Source organism: Salmo salar, chromosome 16 (genome assembly GCF_965601325.2).
Source record: "Salmo salar chromosome 16, fSalSal1, whole genome shotgun sequence".
Taxonomy (NCBI): domain Eukaryota; kingdom Metazoa; phylum Chordata; class Actinopteri; order Salmoniformes; family Salmonidae; genus Salmo; species Salmo salar.
The window spans coordinates 34,015,206-34,031,089 of NC_138306.1; the positions used below are offsets into that span (position 1 = coordinate 34,015,206).

The following is a 15,884-nucleotide window of genomic DNA, read 5'->3' on the forward strand; positions in this document are numbered from 1 at the left end:
GGAGCAGCACCCCCTAACTTATTCATAACCCGCACAGGAATAGAGTTAAACTTTAAAAGAGTGCTGTGTACCTGTGGGGGAATGGGGGGACACATCTACTGAGAGGAACAGAGAGAGAGAGAGAGAGAGAAGGGCGGCTGCTACATGGTCTGAGCTTACAGTAAGTCTTCTGATGCAGACAGACAAACAGAAACCAACAGACAAACAGACATAAACAGGTAGATTCTTAGACAGACAGCGAGGGATTGGGATGTCCAATTACTAGAGAAATACTACAAACAGACAAAAAAATACAGAAAGACAAACAGAAAGATGACAATGGATAAAGATGGAAACAAAATGGCATCTCAGCTGCAGTCAACCATATCTGTATTTAGTGGAAATAATGATTTCTGATTGTTAGAGGGGAGCCAGAGGTCCAATGTGACTTTCAGCCTGCTGCCTGTAGAGCCTGGCTGCTTAGCTCTGAGGACACGTACAGCCGGCCCCTAAACCGTCCGGACGGCCACAGAGGATTAGCCGCCCTCCTCTTTCAAACTGCTCTTTATTCTCTGACCTCTCAGGACCTTTCTGATCTGGGGCACAGCAGACACAGGGGACCACGGCCAAGCCTGAAGGACCTTGAGCCGTTCTGTTCGACCTGCTAGTCTCGGCTAGTCTCGGTGTTACACCTGTCCAGCCCTGTGACTGTGCATGTGCCATTATTAAGCTGATTGTGGCTTTGCTAGTCTCTGTGCTACGCCTGGCCGGCCCTGGCCCTGTGCATTACTCTGTGGCTGTGCCTGTGACTGAATAGAGCGGACTGTGTGAGTCTCAGCCACTCAGGGGGGACGTCTCACCAGGTTGCACCGTGGGTAAATCAGCTCTAATTAACGTTCCCATCAGCACGGCAGGACTCTTGAAGGACCGGAGTTCTCCTACTCAGAAGCACAGAGTTGACCTCTGTGGACTGGCTCTGCTCGGTCAGCGGCAGCTTGGGTATTTGTCATAATATTTTCACTATCTCGCACCCTGATTCTGATGTGTGGAGTGAGTTTTTTTCTATCTTGGCTAATTCTTTACTGTATGGATTTACAGTTGAAGTTTACATACACATTAGCCAGATACATTTAAACTCAGTTTTTCACAATTCCTGACATTTAATCCAAGTAAAAATTCCCCCTGTCTTAGGTCAGTTAGGATCACCACTTTATGTTAAGAATGTGAAATGTCAGAATAATAGTAGAGAGTGATTTATTTCAGATTTTATGTCTTTCATCACATTCCCAGTGGGTCAGACATTTACATACACTCAATTAGTATTTGGTAGCATTGCCTTTAAATTGTTTAACTTTGGTCAAACTTTTCGGGTAGACTTCCACAAGCTTCCCACAATAAGTTGGGTGAATTTTGGCCCATTCCTCCTGACAGAGCTGATGTAACTGAGTCACGTTTGTAGGCCTCCTTGCACGCACACGCTTTTTCAGTTCTGCCCACAAATTTTATATGGGATTGAAGTCAAGGCTTTGTGATGGCCACTCAAATACCTTGACTTTGTTGTCCTTAAGCCATTTTGCCACAACTTTGGAAGTATGCTTGGGGTCATTGTCCATTTGGAAGACCCATTTGCGACCAAGCTTTAACTTTTCAGGTTATGTCGATCTAGGACTCGTTTTACTGTGGATATAGATACTTTTGTACCTGTTTCCTCCAGCATCTTCACAAGGTCCTTTGCTGTTGTTCTGGGATTGATTTGCACTTTTCGCACCAAAGTAAGTTATTCTCTAGGAGAAAGAACACATCTCCTTCCTGAGCGGTATGACGGCTGCGTGGTCCCATGGTGTTTATACTTGCGTACTATTGTTTGTACAGATGAACGTGGTACCATCAGGCATTTGGAAATTGCTCCCAAGGATGAACCAGAGTTGTGGAGGTCTACAATTTCTTTCTGAGGTCTTGGCTGATTTCTTTAGATTTTCCCATGATGTCAAGCAACGAGGCACTGAGTTTGAAGGTAGGCCTTGAAATACATCCACAGGTACACCTCCAATTGACTCAAGTGATGTCAATTAGCCTATCAGAAGCTTCTAAAGCGATGACATCCTTTTCTGTAATTTTCCAAGCTGTTTAAAGGCACAGTCAACTTAGTGTATGAACTTCTAACCCACTGGAATTGTGATACAGGAGGATACAGGTGATACAGGAGGAGGACTGTATTTTACCACAGGAGGGGGTAGAGGCTGGAAGGTATGGAGAGACAGTGGGAGATGGAGGAGTAGAGAAGGAGAGGGTGGAAAGGTGAAGAATGTAACAGGGTCCGTGTATTAGCATCTCTGCTATTCTATGGGTGAGATGTTATTATATGTATGTGAAAGGGCAGCAATGTGTTGGGGCCTGCGGCTCGAGTGGACCATGTGTTCAAATTGTCTCTGTTTGTGTATGTTAATATCGGTCAGACACTGAAGCACCTTGACTGCCCTCCACCTGCCCCCCCACCCACCTGTGAAGCAGACGGGACACTTGAAGGTGCCGCCCATGCCCTCGAAGCTGTGCTCGATCAGGTGACACAGGAGCTTGGCCGGAGAGTCAAACATCTGGTTACACAGCTTGCACTCGTGATTGATGCCTTCCTCTGTAAAAGAAGAACACACCATACAACAAGGAGGGTCAGAGGGTGAAGGCGGGGGAAACACATTATACACATACATTATTATCAAACACACACATACACACACACACAATTAAAAGCGTCAGCTCATGTACAGGTAAGTGTGTGTACTAAAGTATAGCGGTTCAATTCCATCACTGCCTTTCTCCCATGTGCCAGTTCATTCTGCAACATATAGCAAAGCTCCAACACTTGCCTTGGCCACAGTGTCCCTGACACAGAGCCCAGAGAGGGAGACATGTCCAGTCTGAATCCTACTGAGAAAGGGATGTCCGTCCCTCCTTCCCTCTTTCCCTCCATCCGCTCATCTCTCCCTCTCTCTCGCTCTCTCTCTCTCAGGTCCAGATCTGGCCTATGTGACCAGCCCGCTCCCCCCTCCCCTTCTCCCAGTGCCTCTTCTCTCCCGGCCGGTAATTGCCTGCCACCCCCAGTGGTCTGGGCTATGTGCCCTCCCCCTGCTCGCCGCTCTATTTTAAGCCTGCATGAATGACATCAGCGGCCCCCTCCGCCGTGGGACAGATGAAAGGTGGGCGTTGGGTCCTGGCTGGGCGCCTCCGCTCCTGTCTTATCGGCCGAGCGCCACACAGGACCGAGCCGCGCCCGTCCCCGTGCCATCAGATTACCTCCACTGCGCCCCAATCGCAGCCTCTCGCCAAGCCCCGAACCATGGAAGACACCGCTGCCGGTCCCTGTCCCCCCTCAAGGCAACCTCCCAGTCTACCCCGCTGTCCCACCGCAGACAGCGTCCCCCATGCCCCGAGGTGTCCCGCTGCTCAGCAACAGTGGCACGCAGAGTTAATAAAGTCTTCAATCAAACATCCATAACACCCCCCTGACCTCCCCACCTCACCCCACCAACACCCCCATACCAAAACCACATCCACTGACTCCAATCTCCTCTCCGTCTCAAAGGCCTGCACAAGGGTGCCTTAATCCCTGTCTGAATGGCTACGGGAAGGAGGGGGGTGTGTGGCTGGGTGCGGATGGGGCTTAGGGGGATTGGCTAGGATACTCCTTTGGTCTGCCCCTCCCCGCTGCTGCTTCCTCAAAGACATCACGTTTGGGTGGGATGCCTTTCTGTCCCAAACCACACTGAGATGGTGGTTGATTACCATTTAAAATATTAAATTGTGGCAAGATTGAAGCAGCAGGTGAATCTTCCCATGAACCCAGAGACACACAGAGAGAGAGAGAATAAACCCTACAGCGATAACAGCACCATCTGACCCATAGAATACTAATCTACAAACATCAACTGACAATAGATCTAGCATACTGCATACGGGTCCAAAAGTGAAAAATAAGGTGAAATGAGGGTTATGTATGAGTTAAACATTGGGAGAATTCTGGCAAACTATATATATATATGAGTGAGTGAGTGAGTGAGTGAGTGAGTGAGTGAGTGAGTGAGTGAGTGAGTGAGTGAGTGAGTGAGTGAGTGAGTGAGTGAGTGAGTGAGTGAGTGAGTGAGTGAGAGATATCTGAGCTCAATACAGAGAGCAGGGGGATAATTGGGCTGTCCGCCAGGCCAAGGGCGCAGAGCGAGGGGGCCTAGAGCGTTTGTATGTGTGGGTCCTATGAAAGTGTTGTATTTTCTATACAAATACAGTTGTTTTGATCAGTGAGTGAGGAGTCCACTCTGTCTGTCCTCCCTTTCAGCGCACAGAGGGAGGGCTGGTGGGCTGAGCTCTATCAGACACAAAGCGGGCTGGGTCGGGCGAGCTGTGTGTGTGGGGGGGGGGGGACCATGGCGAGATGACAGGACCCTGGAACGTCCTGCCGGCCAGCTTTGTGTCTGAGAGAGCATTTGATCCGTGAGGCAGCCTCACAGCCACATAGCTCCTACTCTGGGAGGCCCGTGCTGGGGCAGGGAGGGAGAGCAGAGGTTTGGTGAAGGTGAGACCTGGGAGTTTCACTAAACTAGCACACAAAGCCAAACTGTACTCAACTTGTACAGAGTTTAGAGCATACTAATTACGCTATGACATATTAAGAGTACATACTGTCCTGCTATACAAATCACTGATGCAGACTACCATGAATAAACATAATCCCTATTAGTGTGTCACCTCTTTTCTTTTCTCAATACATGACCATTACAATTACAATGATGGATTGATTAATCACAAGTAAGAGGTTGCGGACTTGGCCTGTTAGATGAGTGTATGGATGTTTTGTACTAGCAGCCCATAGAAGAGTCATTAGTATGGCAGCAGAGAGAGGTTAAATAGCTACAACACATCTCATCCTTTAAAGGCCTCACTTCAGCTATCTGCACCACAGATCAGACACGGAGAACAGGAAAAAAGAGAAGGGCAAACAGACTGATCTGTTAAGAGGCTTGATCGGTATGCAGAGTGAAGAAAGGGAGAGAAAGTGAGAGAGGGAGGAAGACAGTGAGAAAAAGGGAATATTTAACTGATTGAGAGGGGAAAACCTTCCCCACCTCCTAAGGTATGCACAATCTTAATTGAGAAACAGCATGATGCCGTCAAACATACGTAGAATTACTGATGAGGGCTTGCCAGGACACTAATGGGAAAAAGAGAGAGGGAGAGAGAGAAAGCAAGGAGGAGAGAGACAGTGTGAGAGAAAGCAGGGGGACGCGAGAGTGAGGAAGAAGAAAGTGATGCGGGACAAAGAAAATCGGTACAATTACATAACGGGATATTATTTCTGATGATATATCATATCGCTTTGACAATATCGCAATATTATTTTTGCGCTAGTTGGCTGTACCTGCACCAAAACGGCAGTATTTTTCCTTCATAGGTTGTTCTCCATCTTCTTTTTAAATAGGGAGCCAATTTGTTTCCAGGACTTATTTCCATGACTGATCAAAACTCGTTTTCTCACGGCTCTCGTCCCTCCGCAGCAGACATATGGTGAGCAATATGTTTGGAACACTGAATCTTGAGAATCGCAATACATATCATATTGGCATCTAAGTATCGTGCTGATATTGTATTGTGAGGTCCATGGCAATTCCCAGCCCTAGAAGAAAGAGAGGGATGCACTGAAAGAAAGCAGGTAAAGGATTACAGTCTAAGGTGGATGGAGAGATGGAGGGCCTTGCAGTGATGGAGTGGAAAGATGTGAAGTGAAGGAAATAAAAAAACTATTTATGTATTATTCCTAAACTGTTATTCCACCGACTGAACAGAAGTCTTATCCTGTACAAACACTGCTGCGGTACGGTGGGGCGGCTGCCTCTGTTGCTGCTTAGCCAATGTGCTTCCAGCTAATTGACCAGGGGGAGTCAGGTGGAGCCCTCGCTCGCAGCCCTCCCCGGGGACAGCCCTGTCTATACAGGCGCACCCTTCCTCCCACTCCAGCTACCCTCCCCTCCCCCACAACCCCCTGCAGCGTGCACTGGCACATAAATGAGCTCCTTGGTTGTGAGCTGGGCTTCCCCAGGGCCCCGGCCCCCTCCCCTCGCCTTGCGGCCTAAAGCCTGGCCTGGCGATTGATGGCAGGGATGGCGGGAGAGATACAAGGGGAGAGCAGAGTGAGGGGGGGTGGGAGGACTGTGTGGTTGAGGGGGCAAAAGGGGGTGGAGGTGCTGGGCTCCTCTAGGGGGCCAGCTCAAGGTGTGTTGCCATGGAAACACACAGAGAGAGGAGGGAGAAATTGAGGCATACTGAGCTTGACCCATGGTAGTGGGGGCGGCAATGTGGGCCAGAGTACACACACACACACACACACACACACACACACACACACACACACACACACACACACACACACACACACACACACACACACACACACACACCCTGCTGCAGAGCTGGAGGCGTCCCAAGAGCTCTCCACCTCTACATATACACACAGCAGCACACACACACATCCACAAATACACAAATAAACATGTAAACACACACACACACACAGCTGCAATGCTGAGATGAACCCTGGAGCTCCTAACACCCACACATACACAGACTTTCACTCGCCTTCACTCAATCTCTCTCTGACACAAACTCTCTGTATGCCACTTCTCTATCATAGCTATTCACTACTCTTCATCCACCAGTTTACTGACTCTGCCTGGGACCATCCTTCTCTCCCTTCAACTCCCTCTTTCTTTCCTTTCCTCTCCTTCTCCTGCTCTCCTGGCCACGGCCCTGGTTCACACGTTTCCTATTATCTGCAGTAAATATTTCCGGAGCGCGCTCTCCGTCGGCCAAGCGTGATGGAGTCTCCGGCTCCAGATATTTTTGGCAGACGAGGACGGCATATGGAGCTGACCAGCTTGGAATCTCCTATCAGATTACATAACAGTAGGATGCTGGATCTCTCCACCCCGTAGAAACCGACCTTCATGCAAACACACAAACAAACTGTCCTTCCAAAGCACACTAGACACTCGTCATTCCATTTCCCCCCTTCTCCCCAACTCCCTCCATCACAGTCATTTCTATAAAAACACCCATCTACTCTTTCCTGACATACAGTTGAAGTCAGAAGTTTACATACACTTAGGCTGGAGTCATTAAAACTCGTTTTTCAACCACTCAATTTCTTGTTAACAAACTATAGAAAAAAGATTGTAGACCTCCACAAGTCTGCTTCGTACTTGGGAGCAATTTCCAAATGCCTGAAGGTAACACGTTCATCTGTACCAACAATAGTAGGCAAGTATAAACACCATGGGACCACGCAGCCGTCATTTTATTGTTCATAAATGTGGTGGGTACTCTCTTCGTTCGCAATACTTTATCCTGCTAACTGTTCCAAATGTCCGAACTGAATTTGGTAAAAGAGATTTTATGTACTCTGCACCATCGTCTTGGAACGCCTTACAAAATACTTTTAAACTGGAAGAACTTGTACCGATTGGTATTTTTAAATCACTGATGAATGATCTTGAGACTGATTCCCTGACCTGTCAATGTTTTTAATTTGCTGTTTTTGATTTTGTTATACTCTTGTGAATTCTATGGTTTTTACTAGATTAATTGTAGTTTTTCATGTTGTTTGTCTGTAATTTTTGTAATGACTTGGCGCTGCCTATCTTGGCCAGGACGCTCTTGAAAATGAGATTTTAAATCTCACTGAGCCCTTCCTGGTTAAATAAAGGTTAAATAAATTAAAAATACCCCTCAGAAAGGAGACGCATTCTGTCTCCTAGAGATGAATGTACTTTGGTGCGAAAAGTGCAAATCAATCGCAGAACAACAGCAAAGGACCTTGTGAAGATGCTGGAGGAAACAGGTACAAAAGTATATATGTCCACAGTAAAACGAGTCAACATAACCTGAAAGGCCGCTCAGCAAGGAAGAAGCCACTGTTCCAAAACCGCCATAAAAAAGACAGACTACGGTTTGCAACTGCGCATGGGGGCAAAGATTGCACTTTTGGAGAAATGTCCTCTGGTCTGATGAAACAAAAATAGAACTGTTTGGCCATAATGACCATCCTTATGTTTGGAGAAAAAAGGGGGAGGCTTGCAAGCCGAAAAACACCGTCCCAACCGTGAAGCACGGGGGTGGCAGCATCATGGTGTTGGGGTGCTTGCTGCAGGAGGGACTGGTGCACTTCACAAAATAGATGGCATCATGAAGTAGGAAAATGATGTGGATCTCAAGACATCTGTCAGGAAGTTAAAACTTGGTTGCAAATGGGTCTTCCAAATGGACAATGACCCCAAGCATACTTTCAAAGTTGTGGCAAAATGGCTTAAGAACAACAAAGTCAAGGTATTTGAGTGGCCATCACAAAGCCCTGACCTCAATCCCATATAAAATTTGTGGGCAGAACTGAAAAAGCGTGTGCGTGCAAGGAGGCCTACAAACGTGACTCAGTTACATCAGCTCTGTCAGGAGGAATGGGCCAAAATGTACCCAAATTATTGTGGGAAGCTTGTGGAAGGCTACCCGAAACATTTGACCAAAGTTAAACAATTTAAAGGCAATGCTACCAAATACTAATTGAGTGTATGTAAACTTCTGACCCACTGGGAATGTGATGAAAGACATAAAAGCTGAAATAAATCATTCTCTCTAATATTATTCTGACATTTCACATTCTTAAAATAAAATGGTGATCCTAACTGACCTAAAACAGGGAATTTTTACTCGGATTAAATATCAGGAATTGTGAAAAACGGCGTTTAAATGTATTTGGCTAAGGTGTATGTAAACGTTCGACTTCAACTGTACTTTATGTGGGCTTTTGACCTAAGGACTGGTGTCCACTGACCAGCCTTCAGGTCTGATTACCAAGGTTCTCCGTTCTTATTGGGTCTGTTGACACACTGCAAGGTCAATGGCCTAAATTGGCCACTCTGAACTGCAGGAGCCATGATGAAGCCATGGTACTCAGTGGTAGAAAAAGTACCCAATTGTCATACTTGAATAAAAGTATAGATACCTTAATAGAAAGTTACTCAAGTAAAAGTGAAAGTCACCCAGTAAAATACTACTTGAGTAAAAATCTAAAAGTATTTGGTTTTCAATATACTTAAGTATCAAAAGTAAATGTAATTGCTAAAATATACGTAAATATCAAAAGTAGAAGTAAAAGTATAAAAACATTTTTTTAAATCCTTATATTAAGCAAAGCAATTTTCTTATTTTAAAAATGTACGGATAGCCAGGGGCACATTCCAACACTCAGACATTATTTACAAAATATGCATTGGTGTTTAGTGAGTCCGCCAGACCACAGACAGTAGGGATGACCACGTGTTCTCTTGATAAGTGTGTGAATTTCACAATTTTCCGGTCCTGCTAAGCATTCAAAATGTAACAAATACTTTGGTTGCCAGGGAAAATGTATGGAGTTAAATTACAATATTTTCTTTAGGAATGAAGTGAAGTAAAAGTTATCAAAAATATAAATAGTAAAGTACAGTACAGATACCCCAAAAACGACTTAAGTAGTACTTTAAAGTATTTATACTTAACTACATTACACCACTGACGGTACTAAGGCCTCTGGGACTGGAATCCCTCATCTCAAAGACCACCCTTATATCTGACAAGGTCCTCCGTAATCCTTCTAGTCCTATTCTACTGAACTACCTCACAACAACTCCCCACCTTCCACCAATCACATTTCCTCCCTCCTCCACAACACCTGGGCTCCACCAAATCAGGGTTAGGCAGTAGGCCCGCGCCCCCGCCCAGCAGCCCTGTCTGGCCCTGGCCGCCCGCTGTCCATCCAGGCCTCTCTCACTGGGAGAGCTGCTTCTCATTTCCTCCACACACACGCAGATAAAGAGGCAGCACACAGAGACACAGGCAGGGGCCCCCCAGCCAACACCAGAGAAATGGGAAATAATCAACGACATAAGCTTGCATGTGCTGCGTGTCCTCGGCTTACACCTAGCAGCCTATATGCAGATGGAAACAAGATGTTTATATTTAGGCATCTTGAGTACACTCTATAATAATGACAGCCATATGCAAAGGAAATCAAAAAGGAAATTATATGTGCATTTAAATCTCAGGGTCAAAAAATAAATATCTCGGAGCTTGGTTAAAGCGAGAGTAAAAATATGGATTATATGTCATTTTCATACGCCAAACTTACACACACACACACACACACACACACACACACACACACACACACACACACACACACACACACACACACACACACACACACACACACACACACACACACACACACACACACACACACACACACACACACACACACACACACACACACACACAGACACACCAGATGGATTGTGAGAGGGAGAGTGTGAGGGAGTATAATGTATGCATGGTATTTGTGTTTTGAATGTTAATGGAATGCTCTAAAGTGCCCATGTGGGAATAGCTGTAATCAGTGCACCAATAAAACCACCACATGATAAGTCTTTATAAGTGGCAGTCATTCCCAGGGCCTCCATTTACTTCAAGTGTTGCTCTACATCTTCCCTCCTCTACCTCTCACTGACTCCATCCATATGTTTCCATATGCCTCTATTTTACAGCCCACATTAGCAGGCCCTGTGCTGTCCATAAAGGTTGCCGATAGGCCACATTACGAGACACTCACACACAGGCCCTACAAAACACCTCAGTAATAATGAAAGGTTCTATGTGGGGACATATGTTCTAATTGACATTAACCGACTATTGTCACTCTCTTCAGTGGAAGGCATTGCATTGTGAGTCTGTGGTAGTTCCCACAAGAGCAACTCATACATCATCACCACCCATCCAACTAGGTTACCAAGCACTTCTGTTCTGTATCTAGGGCTAATCACCACGGCAACAGCAATTGACTGTAACCTGTAATCAAGGCTGGTGTGAATAATGGGTTCTTCTGATCGGCATCTGTGTGACTGGAGCTTTCTCTGGGCCTTGCTGACAAACACAGCTGTTTCTGAGATTGAGGGACAAGGTTTTCAGCACAGCTCTGTGCCAGAACACTGCAAAGCCATTACTAATAATCTGTAATAAGAAGACAATTACTAAACCAAGTAAACTAAGCCAAATATGATGGTTATTTTGATCACTGATATTGGTCATGCAAAATGCACTACGGCCTAACATACAACCGCTGACCACAAGGTGAAACACAGCACTTATTCCATGCCCAATACATAACTTTTAATAGGTGCACACACACACACACACACACACACACACACACACACACACACACACCCCAGATTGCTAATTGAGGCGATTGAAGATCATGTAGATAATGAAGATAGTGTAATTAGGTGTGTTGTAAATGGAGGTCTAGGCTGCTGCATGGCTGCTGCTGGCCTGTGTTTCTGGACAGCCCTGGTCTGATAGAGCCTTATTGAATCTGAGGCCTGGCGCTGTGGGCTGCTGGAGCAGCAAGGCACCTGGCCGGACTCACAACCCAACCTCACAGACTGGTCATCAACCTTCACAAGACACAGGGGCTCTCCACTACCCTCACTAGCTGCCAGAGATAGTCAGTAGTAGTACAGTAATGCAAACACACTTGCACAAAGAGACAGACCAGGGGAAGGACGTGAGAGGAGACTCTGTGTTGGAACACTGTTGATCATTAACGCAGTGGTGGTTCACCATCATTACACTGAAGACAGGCAGGACGGCCTGATCTGAAAGAATGTTTCCCTGTACTGACAGGGCCTTCAACACAACAGAGCACACAACACAGCCAACAATGTCACTGTATGTGTGTGTGTACTGGGGTGTGTGCGTCCACGTTTGAGCTTCTCTGTGCTTTTATGTGTGAATATCTCATCCTACCCTGCTGTGGTATATCTGTGTGTGTGTGTGTGTGTGTTCATCTGTATACATGTGTGTATGCATGTGAATGTCTAATCCTACGCCCCTGGGTGCACTGGGGGGTTTATCCACGGTACAACTCCCAAATGCATCTAAAAAGCCAATCTCCACGAACCATTCCACAACAATTACTCATTGTCATCTCTTCCCTAAGGGAGAGGGCAGATTCCTGGGACTTCATTTCCTGTCCCCCAGCCCAACTGCCCCCCTCTCTCAGCTGTGAGAGAAAATAATCACAAACAACAACCCCAGCAGCAGCAGATTTCAGCGATCATACAGATATGCAAAACATCCCACCCTACTTTGTAGCTAGGGATCGGCAGCCAGGGTCGTGTGGGCCTGCTGCCCTGCTCTTCCCATTGTGTTGTTCCTTTTTCATTAGAACACCAACCCAGTCTTTGGTCGGCTGGTTGAGAATTATCCGGACGCCAAGGAGGGGGAGAAAAAAATATGAGGAAGCAGCAGGATGCTAATAATGCACCTCCAGTTGTTCAAGTGAACCTGCAAATGTGCCCATCTGTAGAGAGACAGAGAGAGAGAGGAGAGAGAGGAGAGCAAGAGAGAGAGCGGAGAGAGGAGAGAGAGACTCAGGGCTGTGCTAAGGGCCCCCACGCCCTTCCCTTGAGGCATCTTTCGTACTCCTCTGGAACTCATCCTCCCAGAATTCCTCACTCTACATTGGGCCTCTCTCTGCTAGAATGCCGCATTGACTTTTACAGTAGCATAGTCCTCATTGTCCCTGTATGCGCCACTAATATGCCACTCTGTTCCTGGTTGCCTCTCTGTGGATGGGGCATGGGTCAGAGAAAGAGACTGCACAAAGAGGAAGTGCCATGGGCCCTCCAGCCTCCTGTATCCCCCCCCCCCCCCCCCCCCCCCACAGCCCCACCCCCTGCTGCTACCACCACATTGAAATACAAACAAATAAATAACTTCCCCATTCATTATTCCGAGGCAGGAATCAAATATACATATGTTGGGAGATTTGTTTGTGAGTAAGTGTAGGGCAGTAGAGGCTTTTAAAAGGGCCTCATCGTGACGAGAATTCACAAATGATGCTGGGATTCCCCACTGATACAGGACGAGATAATTAAAGCCTAACTAGCTTCAGTGTGGAGCGGGGGAGGACAGAACAGAACAAAGGCCATCACTCTGCAGAGATATTGCAACCTCTGTCTGCAGAATCCACACACGGGCCACAGAATGAGACTGCACCAGTGATGCACACACAGCTTACTACCCAGCCCCCCAGCATGCCTCGCCAGGCGCTGTGTACTAACGGCACCACTTAGCCGCCAGACAGGGCCTCCTAATCCAATGCCAGGGCTGTTTGAAGGTTAGCAGGGGTAAAGCAACACACTAATATTAATATCATTGTGTGAAGGATGGGAGTTATTAAAGATGACTGGGCATGTGTGGAGGGAGGCCTCTCCCTGGGGCTGACACCAAACAAGATGTTCAAAGACCCGCAGTCAAAATAAATCAATATTAATGCACACACATCCACAACAAAGGACGAGATGTCAGCAACCCTGTTTAGAGGATGCTTTTTCATCTTAACTTTGCCCCCTCTCTCTCCCCATAGAAGGAGGAGGCGGCTGTTTATCCCCCTAAGCACGCTCATCTGTCCCAGCTAGGAGGCCCTCAGTCAAATCAAAGGCTCTCCTGTCAGGGCAAATGTGGTCTATCACCTACACACTGTGGCTGATGCCAGGTAGAGGTAGGGAGGTCATGGGCGGAGAGGTTCCCATCCTCCTCATACTTCCTTCCTCCACTTTCCTCTGTTCTACTGGGTCTGTCTGGGTCTGTCTTCACAGCTGCACAGTGACTGCAGACAGGGAGAGAGGAGAGTAAGTGGGCTGGAAAATGGCAGAGGGGATTTGGAGTCTTTTAATTGTGACTGAGGGAATCAGTGTCACTGGCAACAAATCCCATCTGAAAGCCTCCATCCTGTTCTGTTGGATTCTGGGACTTTGGACTGGAGTGACAGAAGCTCCTTGAAAAATGACTGGATTACAGTTACCATAGTGCACCTACAGAAGCTGCTCACTTGACCTTCTGATGACCTGGCCCGGGTATCCTGGAAGGATATTGACCTCATCCCTTCAGTAGAGGATGCCTGGTTATTTTTTTTAAATGCCTTCCTCACCATCTTAAATAAGCATGCCCTATTCAAGAAATTTAGAACCAGGAACAGATATAGCCCTTGGTTCTCTCAAGACCTGACTGCCCTTAACCAACACAAAAACATCCTGTGGTGTTCTGCATTAGCATCGAACAGCCCCGTGATATGCAACTTTTCAGGGAAGTTAGAAACCAATATACACAGGCAGTTAGAAAAGCAAAGGCTAGCTTTTTCAAGCAGAAATTTGCTTCCTGCAACACAAACTTAAAAAAGTTCTGGGACACTGTAAAGTCCTTGGAGAATAAGAGCACCTCCTCCCAGCTGCCCACTGCACTGAGGATAGGAAACTCTGTCACCACCGATAAATCCACTATAATTGAGAATTTCAATAAGCATTTTTCTACGGCTGGCCATGCTTTCCACCTGGCTACCCCTACCCCGGTCAACAGCACTGCACCCCCCACAGCAACACGCCCAAGCCTTCCCCTTTTCTCCTTCTCCCAAATTTAGTCAGCTGATGTTCTGAAAGAGCTGCAAAATCTGGACCCCTACAAATCAGCCGGGCTAGACAATCTGGACCCTTTCTTTCTAAAGTTATCTGCTGAAATTGTTGCAACCCCTATTACTAGCCTGTTCAACATCTCTTTCGTGTCATCTGAGATTCCCTAAGATTGGAAAGCAGCTGCGGTCATCCCCCTCTTCAAAGGGGGGGACACTCTTGACCCAAACTGCTACAGACCTATATCTATCCTACCCTGCCTTTCTAAAGTCTTCGAAAGCCAAGTCAACAAACAGATTACCGACCATTTCGAATCCCACCGCACCTTCTCCGCTATGCAATCTGGTTTCAGAGCTGGTCATGGGTGCACCTCAGCCACACTCAAGGTCCTAAACGCTATCTTAACCGCCATCGATAAGAAACAATACTGTGCAGCTGTATTCATTGACCTGGCCAAGGCTTTCGACTCTGTCAATCACCACATCCTCATCGGTAGACTCAATAGCCTTGGTTTCTCAAATGATTGCCTCGCCTGGTCCACCAACTACTTCTCTGATAGAGTTCAGTGTGTCAAATCGGAGGGCCTGTTGTCCGGGCCTCTGGCAGTCTCTATGGGGGTACCACAGGGTTCAATCCTTGGGCCTACTCTTTTCTCTGTATACATCAATGATGTCGCTCTTGCTGCTGGTGAGTCTCTGATCCATCTCTATGCAGATGACACCATTCTGTATACTTCTGGCCCTTCTTTGGACACTGTGTTAACTACCCTCCAGACGAGCTTCAATGCCATACAACTCTCCTTCCGTGGCCTCTAACTGCTCTTAAATACAAGTAAAACTAAATGCATGCTCTTCAACCGATCACTGCCTGCACCTGCCCGCCCGTCCAGCATCACTACTCTGGACGGTTCTGACTTAGAATATGTGGACAACTACAAATACCTAGGTGTCTGATTAGACCGTAAACTCTCCTTCCAGACTCACATCAAACATCTCCAATTCAAAGTTAAATCTAGAATTTGCTTCCTATTTCGCAACAAAGCATCTTTCACTCATGCTGCCAAACATACCCTCGTAAAACTGACCATCTTACCGATCCTCGACTTCGGCGACGTCATTTACAAAATAGTCTCCAATACCCTACTTAATAAATTGGATGTAGTCTATCACAGTGCCATCCGTTTTGTCACTAAAGCCCCATATACTACCCACCACTGCGACCTGTACGCTCTCGTTGGCTGGACCTCGCTTCATACTCGTCGCCAAACCCACTGGCTCCAGGTCATCTACAAGACCCTGCTAGGTAAAGTTCCCCCTTATCTCAGCTCGCTGGTCACCATAGCAGCACCCACCTGTAGTACGC

The 15,884-nt window shown here is 46.8% G+C and overlaps 1 protein-coding gene across 2 annotated transcripts in view; it reads right to left on the reverse strand.

Annotated features, from left to right (window-relative positions):
- LOC106573705 (zinc finger protein 423) overlaps positions 1–15,884 on the reverse strand; it is a 138,440-nt gene that overhangs the window by 14,748 nt on the left and 107,808 nt on the right. For both annotated transcript variants that reach the window (XM_014148999.3, XM_014148998.3), the window contains one exon: positions 2,480–2,611. In XM_014148999.3, the coding sequence (XP_014004474.1) occupies positions 2,480–2,611 (132 nt within the window). The remainder of the gene's footprint in view (positions 1–2,479; positions 2,612–15,884) is intronic.